This window comes from Zalophus californianus, chromosome 1 (assembly GCF_009762305.2).
Source record: "Zalophus californianus isolate mZalCal1 chromosome 1, mZalCal1.pri.v2, whole genome shotgun sequence".
NCBI classification, from domain to species: domain Eukaryota; kingdom Metazoa; phylum Chordata; class Mammalia; order Carnivora; family Otariidae; genus Zalophus; species Zalophus californianus.
The window spans coordinates 64,518,539-64,536,782 of record NC_045595.1 but is presented as its reverse complement, the minus strand read 5'-3'; the positions used below and the strand labels follow the sequence as shown (position 1 = coordinate 64,536,782).

General features: G+C 39.3%; 1 protein-coding gene across 22 annotated transcripts in view; it reads right to left on the bottom strand.

Moving 5' to 3' along the window:
• ARPP21 (cAMP regulated phosphoprotein 21) overlaps nucleotides 1-18,244 on the bottom strand; it is a 154,100-nt gene that overhangs the window by 67,509 nt on the left and 68,347 nt on the right. For 13 of the 22 annotated variants that reach the window (XM_027586141.2, XM_027586140.2, XM_027586145.2 and 10 more), the window contains 4 exons: nucleotides 17,360-17,461; nucleotides 11,037-11,074; nucleotides 9,146-9,205; nucleotides 4,906-5,138 (listed from right to left, as the gene is read on the bottom strand). In XM_027586141.2, the coding sequence (XP_027441942.1) occupies nucleotides 4,906-5,138; nucleotides 9,146-9,205; nucleotides 11,037-11,074; nucleotides 17,360-17,461 (433 nt within the window). The remainder of the gene's footprint in view (nucleotides 1-4,905; nucleotides 5,139-9,145; nucleotides 9,206-11,036; nucleotides 11,075-17,359; nucleotides 17,462-18,244) is intronic. The other 9 variants (XM_027586151.2, XM_027586155.2, XM_027586146.2 and 6 more) reach the window with 7 other exon arrangements.

Below are 18,244 nucleotides of genomic sequence, written 5' to 3'. Positions count from 1 at the left end.
CTTTACTGCTTTGGGTGCTGAGAGTTAAAGTGTGTCCAGTCTCCTTTTCTCAGGGACTTGAATATTAACAATGGCAAATATTTAAACAGTATGTCTATGTGACAAGCACTGTGCTAATCACTATGTGAATTACCTAGTTTCATTTTCACAGCAACCTCATTTTGAAAATGAGAACTGATCCTCAGAGATGTTAAGTAAATTTCCCAAGCATACTTCATGTGTGGCAGAGTCTGCATTCAAACCCAGGCAACAGGAGCACACGGGCCACGCCTTACTCCAGAGTGACATGTAGGTAGGGCTGGGGCCCTGACCAGGACTGTGCCAAGTTCTAGGAGATATAGCATAGGAAGTCAATGCTGCCCCAAGTCAGATGCTTAGGAGTGGAATCTGGACCCTGAGGGGAAGGTGTAGGGACAAGACTTCAGGGTGCCTGATGGGGGACTCTGGTGAACACCCAAGAGAGACAGGATAAAGGAAAAGGGGAAAATGGGGGGGAAAGGTTGTGTAAAAGATTGTAAGGCAGAACAAAATGGAAAACTGACTGGGCAGAGAGGAGGGGTGTGGGCAGATTTCCTTGGAGCTCCCTACTCCCCAGGGAGGAAGCATTCTGAGTTTTAGTTCTTGTTCTGCCACTGACTAGCTGTGTTTTCTTCAGGAAGTGATTACTTCTTTTTTTTTTTTTTTTAGATTGATTTATTTATTTGAGAGAGAGAGAGAGAGAGATTGTGGAGGGGAGAAGCAGAGGGAGAGAGAAACTCAAGCAGACTGTGCTGAGCCCAGAGCCTGACGTGGGGCTTGATCCCATGACCCTGAGATCACTACCTGAATGAAACCAAGAGTCGGATGCTTAACTGACTGCATTACCCAGGCACCCCTAAACTGACTACTTCTTTCGACCTTAGTATCCTCTTTTGTAAAATATAAGTCACCACACTAAATTGTGAGTAGCTATCAGGATGATGGCCTTAAAGTTTTTCTCAGCTTGACCAAACTTTAGATGGGTTTCTTCCAGAGGAGCTTCCCTCTACCTCCTTTTTCTTAGAGCATTTCTGCCCCTTTATGGTGTAAATCTTCCACTAGCCTCTTAACCCAGGTATATCTTTCTTGAGGATTCAGGAACCATCTCTTTGAAATGTAACAATCAAGAGAACTAGTGCCCTTGTCTGCCAGTTTCTGTGGAAGGGTAGAAAGAAGACTGACTTTGATAAGCACCAATCAGCAAAGATGACTTAGTTGAATTCACCAACCACCTGTCCACCTTTCTCCAGTGCTTTTCCAGTGATTCACTACAGCGCTTCAAACTCCCCTGTAAGTTGTTAGTGCAAGGATGAGTTCAGTCTTTCACCCCTATTGCAATAGTCTTGACCCTTATTGCCATAGTTATGAATAGAACCTTCCTTGTCTGTTTATCTTGTCTGATGCAATTCTTCTTTTATAAGGACCCGGAACCATAAGTATTTTTCCCTGAATTAATAATTCAAGAAAATATTTCCAGATTCAGGGGTCAGAAAATTCAATATAATGACCTAAAGCTTCTGAAATTACAAGGAGAAAGAGAACATCCAGGATGCATTAGCACTGTAATGAAAATAAACACAAAGAAGAGGAAGTGGTGGAGAGATGAGGTGTCTTGCATTGGCTCCAAAAATACTCTGGAATGTAGACAAGAAGGTGACAACAACAAGAATATGCTTGGATCCCAAAAACAAAATACCATGCCATGTAAAATTACTAAAACAAAACATAAGGATATCTTATTTCTCCAGAGCATTTGTTCTCAAAGCATGGTTTGAAAACAAGCAATCTGTGCTTTTACAAATCCTTCAGGTGATTCTGACGCACCTACAGTCGAGAACCCCTGCTCTGGAGATGGAGAGAGGATGATAGTAAAGCAGTGTCCTTTGACCAGGGTGGAAAGAAAGAGATGTCATGCTCATTTCCCAACCTCATAGCTGCGACCAAGAAGCAGCGGAGGTTATGGTACAAGCACAGTTCCTGTCCTCTCCACGAGGAGGATGTTGTGACAAAATGACATCATCTACCCCTGGAGCCGTGTGCTGGACATCCGGTAGGTGACCGTCACTAAGCTCGGTGTCAGGGATATGTTAAGGGAAAGACAGCCCAGGCCTTCAGAGCATGAGCTTCTGCATTCAGACTTCAGCAATAAGCTCCTTCCAAAATGTAGGAAAGCATGTCCCCACCTGAAGAAAGTCTCATCATTATCTATTTAAAGCTCAAACCTATGCAATTAGAGGAGGAGAAGAGTAACTTAAATGTCACAACTCCAGGCTTGGTTTCTGAAAGGTCAAAAAAAGAGTTTGCAATTCCACTGAGAATAATGAGGCAAAAAATTGAAAACTTGTGCTGTTCTGAAGAGCCATGACAGCAAAATTGACAGCTTTGCTTCATAAAACCATCTTGGGAAATTGTAAGCTTGTTTTGACATTCTATCTTGATCGCCTTTAATTTTTTTTTCTTCTTCTTCTTCTTCTTCTTTTTTTTTTTTTTTGCTTTCCGTTCCTGCACCTTGACAAGCTTTCAAAAGGAGACACTTAGATTAAAAGGGAAAAAAATGTCTGAAGCACTTAAATTTCTAATCATTCTTCAAAGAACATGGCATTTTAGCATTCTTGAAGTGTTTTAAATGTTTCCAAAGAGCTTTTCTTTGGAAGTGATTGGGGGGTGGGTGTATGGACAATGACGATTAATTTAAAAATCTTAAGAGCTCTTTTGGTGTGCTGGAATTTTTAAGTGTACCATTTAAGGTCCTTAGTTTCTGCATTTTAAGGAGATTTAAAGCTATTTAACCTTTCTTAGTTTACAAGAGCTCAAGTGTACCACAGTGGGTTTTCTTGACTTCAGTTGCTGCAATAGTGGGATATAAGAGCAATTAATTAGAGTAAGACATCAAGAATTCACCAATTGGTGATACGACAGAGGGCAGAAGGCAGGGTGAGCCCACCTGAATCTTTCCAAGGAGAAGGAAATATGTATATATATAGTAGTGGCTGTGACTAAATGCTATTAGTTTTCTGCCTGTGTAGGAAAACACGAGATAATTTCTTAGGAGCATTTTCAACAACATAATTATCTTAAACCATTAGCATAATAAGCCTAGATTTCACAAAGAGTGCCCCCTAGTGTGAGTGTGAAGCTTGAATAGGAAAGTATTCTCAAATTAGGACAACCCATGTCTAATCTCTGGTCAGTGTTGGCCATTCACCATCCCCGTCCCTTCCCTACAACCCCAGGTCTGTGAATGCATCCCCAGTGTGTCCAACACCCAGGGTGTGTCACTGAATCACAGCTCTCGACCCCCACCCTAGCTCCGAACTTCTGAGGCAAAACCCAAACCAAACAGAAACATTACAAATTATCACCACACACTGAATTCATGGAGAACTACTGAAGGGTCATCTGTTACCTTCCTGGGATTCTAAGAGATACTTTGATTGAGAACATTTGAAAATAATTTGAAAACAATGATGAGGGATTTTGGAGACGGAGGAGCTAGAGATGGCAGACCATGATGGGGATTTTTTGGACTCATATGAACCTCCTTTAATGGTATTAAAGTTTCCATCAGTTTAAAGTTGTTTCCAGATCATGGTTCTCATTAGTGCTCACCTCCCAAAGACTGTCCATGCAAACTTGAACTACCTACCTCAAAAGATCACTATTCACTTAGAAGAAAAACACAAGGTTAAAAAAAAGAGATACCTGCACCTGGCTACTTGGAACTCTAAGCCTTTCTGAGGCTCACTTTCCCTGTGGCTGTAATAAAAATAAACATGAACTCGTGTTTATTGAGGGCTTATAACCTGCCAGGTATTATTCTAATTGCTTTGTGTATATTAACTCTTTTAGTCTTGAAATAACCTTGCAATATAGGTCCCTATATTATTATTAGGTCCCTATTGTATAATTAGGTCCCTAATTATACAATTATTCCCATTTCTCAGATGAGGAAACCAAGACACAAATCGGTTAAATAACTTGCCCACAATCAGACTAACAGCATGCCAAAGCAGCAGCCAAAACTATTAATATTATAATTACCTTACAGTGTGGTTTTAAGAAACTGATCATAGTATTAAATTAAAAACAATAGCTAGCTTTTGTTAAATAGTTACCTTGTGCAGGTGCCTTGGTAACCATTTGTATATAAATAGTTGAAATTTAACATACAATAGTTTGCTAGGGCGGTGGTGGGGGGTAACGTCATATTCTATTACAACCTACATTTCATAGTGTGAAAGTTGAAATGACATGGGGCGCTTATGTCAAGAGGTTTTCAAATGGAGTCAGGAGGCCACTAAGGAGATGGGTGTTTGACACGTCCTCACCTGTAGAACCATGAACTTTTGAACCGGGCCAAACTGCAAAAACACCAAGGACTCAGCTCAAATACCTACAACATGCTACAGTAAGAGGCGGCTTAGGGATAACCTTTGAAACCAATTATATTCAATCAAAATCAGAGTTGTACCGCCAACGCCAATCAAAAATTCTTTGTAAACAACATATACAAGCATTCCCTTCTTGCTTTAAAAACCCCTGATTTTGCTCCCAAGTGGGACACCATTTAGGTTGTTACCCATATCTGTGTACCCTGAATTGCAATGCTTTGATCCCAAATAAATGCTCTTGGTCAATTATTGCCTCCTGACAATTTTAGGTTGACAACAGATAAGGAAACCGAAGATTAGAGAGGTTGGTAATTTGACCTAGGCACACAGCTAGGAAGAGACAGGGTTGGTATTTTCATTGCACTTCTGACTTCCCAGGTATCCCAGCAATTAATATCATCATCATTAATTAACTGGAAGCCAGAGGGGATAATGACTGTATGGGTTGGGTGGAATCTAGGAAATACATCAGGACATAAACCCATTCAGTACTAACTACCTGCTTTGGACAATTTCCCGGTACTCCTGGTACTGGATGTGCTGTCACCCCTGGTCAGCACCGTGATGCCCCCGAAACTTGCCGTCTTGGTCATGGTAGGCTTGAGATTGCGGTTGGAACTGTCAGAGTCTGTGCTGCTCCAGGCCCTCTGGTGGTCCGACCACTTGAGCTCATTCTCCGAGCTGCTCTGTCGACTCCCGGATGTTCTCCCTGAGCCATCTCTGTTGCCCCTGGAGCACAGCCATCGGAAAGATGTACAGGGACAGTGTTACATTTCACGAGAGGTATGGATCTAGAGGGGGACCTTTCTTGGAAGAGCCGTTCACACAAGACCCTTCTTGCAACCCTTTCCATTAAGCCCGTTGCCTCACAAACTGTACCGCAGATAGCTCGTTGATGGGCAGACAGATAACATACCACATTTAATGTCATGTTTACAAACAGAAAAACCAAACCTAGAAATGTCAAACCATCCCTCTGCCAGTGAAGGAGAAACAAGTAGAAAAAACATGGTATAAAATATAGTTGTTAACTTCTCTTATGGAGAGGAGAGGAGGATAAATTCTCCTGACCCAAGTAAAAAAATGAATCAAGGTTTGGGACCAATTATGATCTTGAATGATTCTGAAGGCAACTCCCACTGAAGACAAGTTTGTCTGTCCCTTTAGTGTTAAATAATGGACCGTGAGAAAATGCACACAGAGGCAGTGAAGCCATTTATTATTTTCTAACTTGATGAGATGTCTATCTGAATTCATTAAGGCTTTGGCAGTCAGCACAGAAATCACGGAAATTACTCTGTTGACCTAGGGTGAGAGTTTTGCCCGATGAGTTTAACCTTCATGGGCAGAGGAAAGTGTCTTTTAATCCTTTTCACATAGAAAAACTTGTGATAATAACAACACCAGTATAAACACTACACTGACAGGAAACTTTCCAAGGGGATCAATGGAAATAACAAAGCTCCATAGGTGAAAGAACACACTGGTTCAAAACCCAAATTGAGAAAGAGTGAATGTACGGGAAGAGATCCAATAGGCAGACATGCTTTCTGAAGACTCCAGAATATCTCTAAGTAGAACACAAAATTACATGTGTTTTATAGAGAAAGTTGATGAAATTTGCATTTTCATTGGTTTCCAATCTACTTAAAGAGGAACTTAGTGAATATTTTCAAAGCTTTTCCTGCAGTTGGAAATAAGACATGATTAAAATACTCTAAGATTTTCATGGATTGTAAGTAAGTAAAGGGGGCATAAATCATTGGCAAGAGATAGAACCCGTAATTTCATTATCACTAAACAATGTGACATGCTCAAGTGTTGATCCAGATCTCACAGATGTGGTCATTAGTTTTGTTAATAGATAGTCTTCTAAAGACAAAAATAGACCGCAGAGATGTTAGGAGTGTGTGCATCTGATCGAAACACTCACCAACAAAATTGTACAGAAGGTACACAGAAAATTTTTGCTTTTGTTTCAACTTTACCTAATAAACTTTTCTTTTGTTTTATGAGAACTTAAGAAGGTAAATGGATCCAAGAGATAATAAAAATGAAATGGCTCATCTGTGATAGGAACTTTGTAAAATGAGGGGAGGACAGAAAACTCATAAAACAACAAGCACTCAGTGCCCTGCTGTCCTGCATCAATGTTTTCTTATAGTCTCTCTGTTAGCACCTCAGGATGGCTGGGTTTGGAAGGAGGAACTAAAAAAAGACCAGATTGTGAGTAGAAAGTATCACACACTCACCAATGGTCAGATGGCTTGAGTTCTTAAAACTCCTTTGAAATTCAAGAAAGCCAGAGGAGGTGGGGGTAGAGGGAAAAAACCCATCCTCTTCAAGGGTATGGTGTTCGATTCCTGATTGTTTTCCTTTCAAGTACCAAATTCACCTTTACTCTTTTCACATTTAATTCTGATTTATTTGACCCGTCTTTGACAAAGCTTGGCAAAATCATTATTTAGCCACTGTGAATGCCCCAGGGATGTGATAATAGTCTCACTTGGAGCTAATGGGGAATATTGCGTATAGGAAAAGATTTGGGGTAGTCCTTAGCCTCAGCATACAAGATGCCTCAGAAGGAAGCTCTCCCTATGCAGGTGATCATCATGAACTCTGCTTGAGTTTCCCTCTCCCTATGCCCCCTGCACCTCCATGGGAGGAAATGCCAGTGTGGCTGACCTGTCTGCAAAGCAGTTTCCACCACTATTCCTGGGTGCAAACTAGTGTGCTGGAGTTTGCAGGCTTCACTCTGGCGATGGGTAACTCCTTTAGACTTGTGCCACACCCTTGGCCGATAAGGCAACCTAAGATTTCCTTGACTTCTTCTACCTCTACTCTCTACCCGTTCAAATCAGCCTCCCAAAGTCAAGAGCTCTCAAAATTCCCAAAAGAGGGAATTTAAGTTGCTGCTTTAGAGTTAGCATTAATGAGATTCATAATAATGCATCTAATTCTGATTTATGGATCTCTATTTATACACTGAAACAGTATTTTATAGCTCTATCTACTGATTATTCACCTTAGCACTGGCAAAGTGAGGTCCAGAATTGAATTTCATATCTATTTGTATGTAGAATCATAGACCTCATAGATGAACATAACCACAAATGCCTTCCTATCCCTCCTAAGCCCAGTCTTGGTCCCTTCCTACCAGAAACCAGGAAGACAATGGTAATGAGGTGTCTGGTCATCAAGAGGAGTTGGTCCTTGTGCATGTAATGAGAATTTGATCCCAGAGTAGTCATAAAGCACATACTTGAAGTTCTGTTTCTGTGCTGATTAATATAACTAACATTTATTTTCCTTCATGTCTGTACATGGTACTTTTTTTTTATCAAGTTAGATATGATGTACACTTTGAGTTGCTTTTACTATTGTGTGGATGTCTTTGTGCTAAGTCATCTTCCTGAGTCTCTGTGCTTGGTGACTCAGTGGGTGATGGCACTCATATTTGTAATGACTGATCTGAGTAGATGGTAACTCTGGCTAGGGACCAAATTTGGAGCTATGTGAAACCAATTGGCCTAGAGGGGCAAGAACCCACATTTCATATATTTATTGGCCTAAGCAAACCAGATCTGGTGTGAGTACAGGAGTACTGATAAATTCTTCTTGTTCTTCTCTGGGTTTTCAAAGGAACAATGCAGAGTTATCATTTTAATCTACAAGTGTGATAATAAATGGTCTATCAATAAAGGGGAAGGCATTAGACTATGTAGTTCAATCTAGAAAAGTGAAGGACATTTTTTTAAAAATCTTTTTATTTCTGCCAAGTGTAAAGGGAACAAATTAATCCAACTTTTCTAATGATGAGGTCCTAAATTCATATTTACTACAAAAAAATACTTTCTGAGCACACAATCCATTTATTTTTTTCCTTAGTCTTTTCTTCCTTCTAAGTGGGCAAGAGGTTTTATTTGTAAATGAATACGTTTTCTCTCTCCTACAACAGAGATGAATCCTAATATTCATCGGAGCAGTAACATATTAAATATATGCATTACATATCGAGTACATTGATAATGCTGTATATCCCTTTTGCCCTATAATAATATTAGAGGTATATTTAATAGGGTAGTGACAACATGGGTATGGTCCCTCTGCTTTGATGGAGCTTCCGGCCTAGTATATAACTTAAAATATACAATATTAATATATAAAAAATACATATACATCCATTCTCTTTATCTTACACAGATCTTGATTTAAGTAATTCATTATAATTGGAAGCAATCCTGTACCTTCCCTTAGAAATAAAATCTTTGCTTGAAAAACATATTTGAAATATTATGATGGATACTAGTGGCTAAAAATCAACTACTCAAATGGAGTTATCATTGGTGTTTTTTTCCAGTATCAGGCATGTATATGTAATTGCAAACTATCAGAGAAATTTTAACTTGGTGTAATTCACCAAAGTTGAATCTTAAATCAGTGTACTGCCAAAGTTAACCTTTGAGGGGAAAACAAAAACAAAAACAAAAAACCCACCAAAAACGGAAAATCAGAGGAAGAACCTGAAAGGATTATATACCAAGCAGTAATTTCCTGGTCCCATATCTCACATTATCCAGTATGGCTTCAGTACCAGCTCTGTAACAAGCTTTACAAAGATATAACCAAACATATTTATTTTATGAACAGATATTTTACACTAATACACTTATATTTAACATTGATTCTGCCACATAATCTGAAAACACAGTTTTAAAAAAGTAAACCATACCAACCGAAAGAGCTGTCTTTTCTTATAGGTCTCATTGCATATGTTACTGTCTTCCAAGAGCCTACTGGAAATGAAAAACATGGTTTTTATGATATAAAACCTAATGACTCTAAATGCCCTATGCTAAATAGATGTGTACTCTTTTGTAACAGTACTGCTCTTGCAAATCAACCCCGTGGACTATGTTTTATGTGCATGATATTGAATTTTGCAATAATAAATTAATGACAGCATGATTTTTCTCCTATCCTAGGATTGAGGTGCCAATACTAGATAAAAAGGAAAGGAAGAAGAAATAGAATGAATGGGAGAGGGGAAAATAAAAGAAATTGATGTTTAATAGGTATTTAATTAAATATACTCATTGTGATTTTTTTTCCTTTGGGTAATATTAAAGTTATCTTTTTTGGGGGGGTGCAGAGAATGAAATACTGACATTCCAAAGACAGGTATACAAGAAATGTATTTATTTTTGTAGGGAATCTACTCAATTAAATTTTTGCTTTTTGGAAATATCAAGACTTGTTCATATATGCAATGCATGTATGTGACCAATTATTGTAATGATGAATATAATTCAGTTTGAATCTAAGGGACACTTAAAGTGTATTAGCAGTCTTTTTATGCAAAATCCAAGTAAATGAATAAAATTTGGGCATAAAGCAGGGAAAATGACTGGCTGGATGACTAGGGAATAAGGTTTCCCACCAAACTGAATTATAAACACTCACTTCATCATTTTAGTTAGACTATAGAATTTTGGAATGCTTCATCATCATCCCTAAGATGTTAGTGCTCATAGATTCTTAATTAACTGTAAATAAGGAATATTCACTTAAATCTGTATGGATTTTTGAAGTTGCTTTTGAATGCCTTCTTTAGACATGTTTTCTACTTTCATCTATTCTTCTAGAAGAGGCTGTTCAATGAGGGGGTTAGCTACTCAAAGATTTCTAACTGCTAATATTAAAGATAGCTTTTTTCCCCCAAGCATCTCTAATGCCAAGTTTAAATTTTCTCTAAGTACTAGAATTTAATCAAACAGCCTCCATTTTAATCAGTTTTACAGGGACACCCATTAAACCAACCCCTGAAATAAAGTTAAGCACCACTTTCTGAAGGGATACCATATTTCCATTCCACCTTGCCCACTCTGCTGCACCTTAAATGTGATTAATACAGTTAATGTGGAATTCTTTAATTCCCCTTGGAAAAGCTGCAATTAAATCAATGGGGCATTTGAATATCTATGTCAGTTTAGAACTATTTCTTAAAAGTATATGTTAAATTTGAAAACCTTTGGCTCATATACTCAAAACTTTGTGTAAGTTGTGTAACCCATTCATCTCACAACAACCACCTCCCTGCTAACTCCCAAGTTAGTAAATTTAGATTAGATTAGATAGATTTCCAAGTTAGATTAATAGGTTGTTTAGAGTGAGAAACTTAAAACAATATTATTCCAATCATTGTTTGTATAGCTATATATAATTATGGGGCACAGGAAGTGGCTAATGATACCCAATATACAAATACAGTGAACAGTCTCGTCCATAAGCCAATGAAATTGCAAGTTCATTTATGCTTTGTAATGCCTGGTAAAGGTAACAGGAATTAGACCTCTGGAAGGACCAGAAGTCAAGACTTTACATAAGGAAAATGTACAAACTATGTCTGGAAGTAAGAGAAAAGTATTTCCCCAAATTAAATAGTTTTTAGGCATGCTAAATAACATACATGTGTGTGCATGTAAGTATGTATGAATAGATATATGTATTCACTTATACATATATTCAAGCACACACTTATATATGGGATATATATCTATGAAAATACAGGACACACATGACAGACTTTGTTCCTCTAAAGACATGAAAAAGCATATTTCATTTTACCTGTTTTCCACAAAAAGGCTGTCCTGGGAGCAAACTGACTGAAAAATAAAAAAAAGGGCATTGTATCAGACGTTCTGGATGTGCTGAGGGATCCCAAATCCTTGCCTGCTTTTAAAACTACTTTTCCCCTCCAAGAGGAAAAGAATTAAGAAAAATATGTACTACGTTTTGAAAAAGTGGAAATAAAAAAGGAAAAAAATGGTTAGAGTTAGAAGTGTAAACCATTCTCTTTCTCTTTCAGCATACAAGTACTTTTCCATCACAGCATCTCCAGGTCACGGATAGATTTAGCCCGTTTAGCATCAAGGTCAGGAGAAGAGAGATGTGAATGAAACTGTTCGAGAATCAGAGAACCATGTGTCCATCGGATCCTGAGCTAGCAGTTTCTTCTGGGCTATGGAGATGCAGCCCCCAACAAGAGCCAAAGGACTGGTTCAAATCAAGGCAGGGCATGTGCACTTAGCACGATCCACCTGAGGATAGGAGAGCCATAGAACCACAATCCTGCAGTTATGACCTGGCAATGATAGACTCTCTTGAAATAAACAGACTGACTGCAAGACTCTCAAAATTGAAGAGATGACATCAATCAATTTGCAGGGGGGGTGCGCAGAAGACATGTGAGAACAAAATGGAGCTAATTAGGAAAAAAAAGGTCAAGTCCATCTAATATTTTGTTTTGTTCTGTTTTTCACACAGAAAAACAATGAATTTCTTCTTAGCTTCCATTCCCCTAGCTATCACTTCTCCACTATCTTGTGTTTAATACACATGGGGAAGAGAAAATTCCATTACCATTACAAGCTGGGGAAAGGCAAATCAAATTGAATTTTAACAAGCAGAAAAAGAGAAGTCTAAACCAAATATGGTGCAATGGCCCTATAACATAGTGACTGTGTTTAGGAATTAACAAAAAAACATTTTCAAAGTACTGAGTTTCTAACCATAAATATATATGCCATATTATACGTGCAGATTTTCTAAATGATGAATAAATGACCTCTATATGGGTAAAATGAGACTTAACAGGTCCATTTTAAGAGAAAAAAAAACTAAAGTAAATAAGGACCTTTCAATATTGAATTTTTAAAAGATTAGCTAATGTAACCACTACTCAGAGAGGCAAGCAGGATATTGGTTTCTCTGTATATTTTGTTGGAGAAATCATTTCCTTCCACTAAACCAAAGGGCTAGCTTTGGGCATAACGTGTTTTCCTCAGTGGTCTGAACATTTCAGTGAGGGCATCTCTAGAACCATTTGTAATTTAACCTTTGTGAATTTAACATGCATCCTGAGTATCAAGTGCACAAAAATCTTATTTAACAAAAAGCAAAAAAAAAAAAAAAGATTAAGAAAGAAGCTTTTCAGAAAATATCTTTTTTTAAGTTTTTTTTAATTTGACATTTGTATTTATAAACAAATACAATTTATGGACCACTGATATTATTCCTGTGGAGATCTCTTTATAGTAAGTGAAATATCCCACTATCTTCATTTCCTTTAGTTTGGTTTTACTCCCACTTTCAGTCAAGTCATGGAATTAACTGTCTCAGGTATACATTATGAACTCAAGACTTCACTACTACTCAGCTCTTGTAGTTGGAAAGAGGTCAATTATGTTTATAATGTTCTGGCTGGATAATGGAATTGTTGAAACTTTACTACTTCTTTGAAAGAGTTGATCAAAGACATACTGACCTCTTCAGACTCATTAATCCAATAGTATTTTGAGGGAAGTTAAGCTGCCATAACTCTTTGAATGAAAAAATAAGGCACCTGCAAGTTGAAGATAACTTTCCCAAAAACGTATCTCAAGAGTATTTTTCAATTTTTGTGCAAAGGTCCTAAAGATTTATTGCATGATCTTCCAATACAGTTTCATAAATAAGGCAGATATGGTTATGGGCTGTGATTCAGTAGCTGATGAAAATAAACTTTAAAAAAGTTATTAATATAACTTACGAATTTTAATAGCAGAGAAAGATAAAAGTGTCACAGTAATTAAGTGCAGCATTCAAAGCTGTCACTTATTTGCATTCTCAGATATAAAGGGCTCTTTTTTTTCTTTCTTTTAAGTAGAAAATAGTTTTGCCTAATGGGTTACAGAATTCTCTCCCACACCCCACTCCCAATCCAGGTGGCATCACATGCCCTTCTCAACGGTTGTCACGGAAGAGAGATCCCAGTGCATGTTGGGGAGACTGCAGATGAGCCCCTCCTAGAATCCCTCTTTACACATAAATATCTCTCAGAAACCATCCTCCAGGCAAAACATGTCTTTCTCAAATATATTGCTTTAGCAATGTAACTTACCAAAGCCAGCAACATTGCATTGAATTAATCATAAAATAAGCTGAAATTCTTGCTAAAGGAAATAAGAGTTATATTTCAAATATTTCTGACTACAAAAATACACTCATTTTTTATTTGAGAACTAAATTGTTGTGTGCCTTGACTTACAACAACTTCATTCTCAAATAATAAATGTGCCTTATCTCAGGCTACCCAAATTCTCAAACTATATTGAAATTATTTTTCTAGCAAATTCCCAAATAATCTGAATATTTTTATTGTGGACCTAAATAAAAAAGCACACATGCACGCGCACACACACAAACACACACACCTTAGACACCAAGATACATTTGTAAAATATTCAAGAACGCTACTAATGTTAAATTTTGATTTTGCTAAAGTGTAAATACCAGGAAGTAGTTCTCTATAACTATTGTAACTTCGAGTAGGAAAAAACAAACAAACAAAAAAAACCAAAAAACCCTCTACGTAAATATGTCACTATTTGAACCTGTTTGAATGGCTCCACTACTTATATCATAATTGGTAATTGAAGCTGCTTTTATTACCTCAGTTTTTAAATCATGAAGACACTAAATTAAAGGCCAGCTAAGAAAGACAGGAGATGCCTGTAATTTAGTTTCCTTATGCTGGATTCTTTGCATCGCTTTTATAATTGGCTTACTATACTTGACTTATTACCTTGTGTCCCTCGACAATCTGAGAAGTAGTAATGGTCATTTGGGAATCTGGAATCATACAGATGAAGACTCCCTAAAGTGTTCTCTCTCTATGTAAGTGGAAAGGAAGATGTGTTACTATAGGTATTCAAGGAAGTTCATATTGCTATGTTATGTCCCTGTGTTTGCATTAATAAAAGATACAGTAATATCCTGTTAACACCTGGTGGCCCCCAATGATCCCTTCTTCTTGGTATTCACAATCAAGGTTTTTTTCTAGTACCTCCACATTGTACCAGTTTGGTCTGTGTGTCCAACCAAATACAGCAGAAGGGAAGGTATGTCAGCTCCAAGATTAGGTTATAAAAGCCTGTAGCTTCCATCTTGGGCTTTCTTTATTTCTCTCTTGGATCATTTGCTCTGGGGAAGCCAGTTGCCAGGTCATAAAGATGCTCACTAGCCTTTGGAGAGGCCCGCATAGTGGGAACTGAGATCTCCAATAGCCCACTAGGAACTGAGGCCTGCCAAAAACCATGCAGGTGAGTTTGGAAGCAGACAACGACTCCATCAAGCCTTCAGAAGACTGCAGCCCCAGCTGATGGCTTGACTGTAACCTCATGAAAGACTATGAGCCAGAACTGGCAAGCTAAGCCGCCCTCTGATTCCTGATCCCCAGAAACTGTGAGGCAAAAAGCATTTTGTGTGTTTGTTTTAAGCTGTCAAGGTTGGGGATAATTAATAGCAATTAATAGTGAAACACAGGGAACACCAACCTTATGACAGCATTGTTTCTACAGAGCTGCAGGACTAGGGAGAAAGCACTGAGCATCTTTTTTTTCCCCCCTCTGGGAAAGTGGCTCTTAGTCTTGTAAGGGTGATGAAAACTTGTAAAACTATGATAAACAATCAAGATCTCTTCCTTAGAAAAATGTACCTACACTCATGGACATAATATTTTGCAGATGATGTCGGGGATTTTATTTAATCTCTGAAGGCTTACTAGGAGTATACTCTGGGTGCAGGATGCCAATTAAAAAACCCCAGCCCCAGGAGAAGATCAGGTGGAAAAGTAGTGCTAGAAACAGGCAGGTGCCCCACTTGAATTAATAACCCCGGGAGTGTTGGACACCAGAGAGCCTTTCACCCAGCTCACACCTCTACTCTACTCCTGCAGGGGGAAGAAGCCACAGTATTTCGAAGAAGGTTGCCAAATGATGCCATGGATTGGGAAGGCCATGGCAATAGCTTGGCGTTTAAGCTTTCCTACACTTCAGTCTGCTTTTACTTTTCTTTTTTTTTCTCAAGTAAGCTCCACACCCAGCATGGAACCCAATTAAGGGCTCAAACTCATGACCCTGAGCTCAAGACCTGAGCTGAGGTCAAGAATCGAATGCTCAACCAACTGAGCCACCCAGGTGCCCCCAATCTGCTTTCACTGTTTTAAAAAATGTTAATTCAGCAGTTAGCTATTGAGGCGTGAAATAGCAATGCTTGCCTCAGATCTTTAACCTGGGGCCCAGGTTCCTTGCTGTTGATCTCCTTAGTAGGGCTGTTGGGAAATGCAATGTGTACAGTGAGTCATGCTGACCCTCCTTGCCCGTGATGACATCTCTGTCGACATGGGGATGCACACATGAAGGGCAGCAGCACAGGAAGCATCCTCCTCATAGACAAGCATCAAGGATGCTTTTCCAGCTGCCTAGCCCTTGAGAGTCTGGCAATGTGGCGCAGCTTTGAAAAAAAAAAAAGCATAATGTTTGTATATTATTCTGGGTGATTAGTATTTGCTTTTCAACACAACTCATTTATAAATTTTATGACTTGCCAGAATGAGAATCAGAGGGAAATTGTGTGTGTGTGTGTGTGTGTGTGTGTGTGTGTGTGTGTGTGTGTGTGTAAGGCAGGGAGAGGGAAGGATGGGGAGAGAGAAAGAAAGAGAAAGCATAAAAAATAAACTGGCCTTCAGAAAACTTTCTCTCCATGAAGCTCATCAGACAGAAACACTGCCTCCCAGTCCACTTGGGCCACCCCTACGCTACCATGAGTACAACAGAGCCTCTCCTTACTTCGTCCTTTTATCCAGGAAACACAATTAAAAGCCTACCATGTGTCAGGCTATCCTTTGCACCACCAATAACTCTAATCATAAGAAAAGTCTAAGTAGCCCACACATATGCAGAATCTTCTAGAATTGCACGTGGGCAGTATCCTTCTACAGCTACCTCTCTCAGACTCTGCTAACTCCAGAGCTCTGAGCCAGATTATTCAATCATTAAAGTTCTATTTTATTGTATCCAAGAAAGGCAGCGAGGATCTAGAAGAGATCACAGAAACCTGTGTCAACATGAAAGAAACGCATTGTTGGTGGAATTTGAATTTCCAGTGCAGCTTCATGCTGAAGGATCCAGCACGAGCTGGAGGACCTGGGAAACTGGCTCAGGCCTGAAACCTCCAAGGTCAGAAGTCCTCCTCCATGCTAAGCGGTGGAGCCTAGGTCTCTAGTCTGGCTCGGTAATGGCCTCCAGAGCAAATCCCAACGGGAGGTAGGATGGCCCACCTAACCCAGCCAAGCCACAGAAGGTCTGCACCAAGGAGCTGCCACCTCTATGGTTACAAAGGGAAGAGCCCACATCTTCAGAGGCTGCCACATGATTCCATGGCGTGGAAAAGCTATGGCCCTCGCTTGCCCTTTTAGCTTTCTTGCATTTAAATCCAGCTGTTTTAAATCATTTTTTCATTTTTATTTAGTTTAATCGCATTTTATTTTGGACACAGTGGGTAAAAGGATAGAAAAATCCCCCACCACATTTTCTTTGCTGGGATTTGAACAAAAGAAATCATTTTATGATTATTGTCTTGTGACAAACTGCTCACAGACCTAATCTGATGTGAAACTGAGGGGGAAGATGAGTATTATCATTTAAGTTCGATATAATAAAATGCCTCTGCTTGCTAAGAAAGCAGAAAACTCTGTGTTTATGTATGTGATTAACAGATTCTCTTTCCTTTTTATATGTCTTTCTTCTGCTCCACGTTAGTGTTAGAAGGACAACACTTGGCTGTCTGCGGGCTAATATGAATGTGAAGGCATTTTTTTTCAAATCTGACAACCTCACTGGGTCTGTTTTAGTGACCAAAATCACGCCTCTATTCCCCCTTAGGTCACATCCTAGGAACACACACAACCCTTGGCTACTTTTCCGTCACTTCCCTGAACCAGGTCCTCTTCCAGAAACACCTCTGGTGAGCTGCCGTTGGATTTATCCCTGGCTCCAGCCTCCTGAGTCCTACCAGCTGGCTGTCTGGGGAAGGACCGCACTAAAGAGGCAATTAAAACAACTACTCACATCGTGTGCAAATATTCTCTCCCTCACTCTCTGATATTCCTCTTCTCTCTCTTCAATTGATTTACTTCGTCTGTCATCTCTAAAGGGATGCATTCTGTTTTGCTGAACAGAAAAAAGAAATCAGTACGGTTATCCAAGTTGAGCTGCTGGAAATCTGCAGTTAAGCAACTGTCAGCCGAGAATAATAAATGTTCACTTAAATAAATGGAGCATGAAGAGTCTCATTCCCTCTGGTCCCTAAGGAGGCAGTGCCGGCATGTGTGGTGTGCTGTGTGTGTGCATGACACGCAGTGGCAGGTGTCTACTGCTCCTGCTGGTCTCCCCACTGGATGCAGGGAGTACAGCTGTTTCCAGAATGAAAGCACCTGGACGTGTGTCAGGTGTTCAGCCAGCTCAGCTATGACGTGGGTCACAGGGAGGGACTCTGTCTCCTTTGCTAGGCTGTATGCTTTGGAGTCCTTAGACAAAGGTGGAATGCTGAGGAAGTGGCTAGTTCAAGGCGGCTAAGGGAAGAAATGGCTCTGAAAACCGGGGCACTAGAGACACAGAACAAGGGAACCAAGCAAGTAATGGGCAGAAAGGAAACTGGACTTGATGTCTCCACGTCCTAATTTGTGTTTCTTCTTTACTCAGTGACTGACTGATCCTGTGCCCTGCATTTCTGCATAGAAGGTAGAAGCTAAATTTGAAAAGCCTGTTGATTGAGGTCAATGCCAAGGAATCTAAAGTAACAATCCAAAGAACCCAGCATGAGGACTGTTCTTCAGCCTTGCATCTGCACCGCTGCCTGCATCTCAGCGACCCTCCCATCGTCTTCTTGCCATTCCTCACAGAATGCTCTGCATTAACCACGTTCATCCATCCATTCAACAAACGCCCACTAAG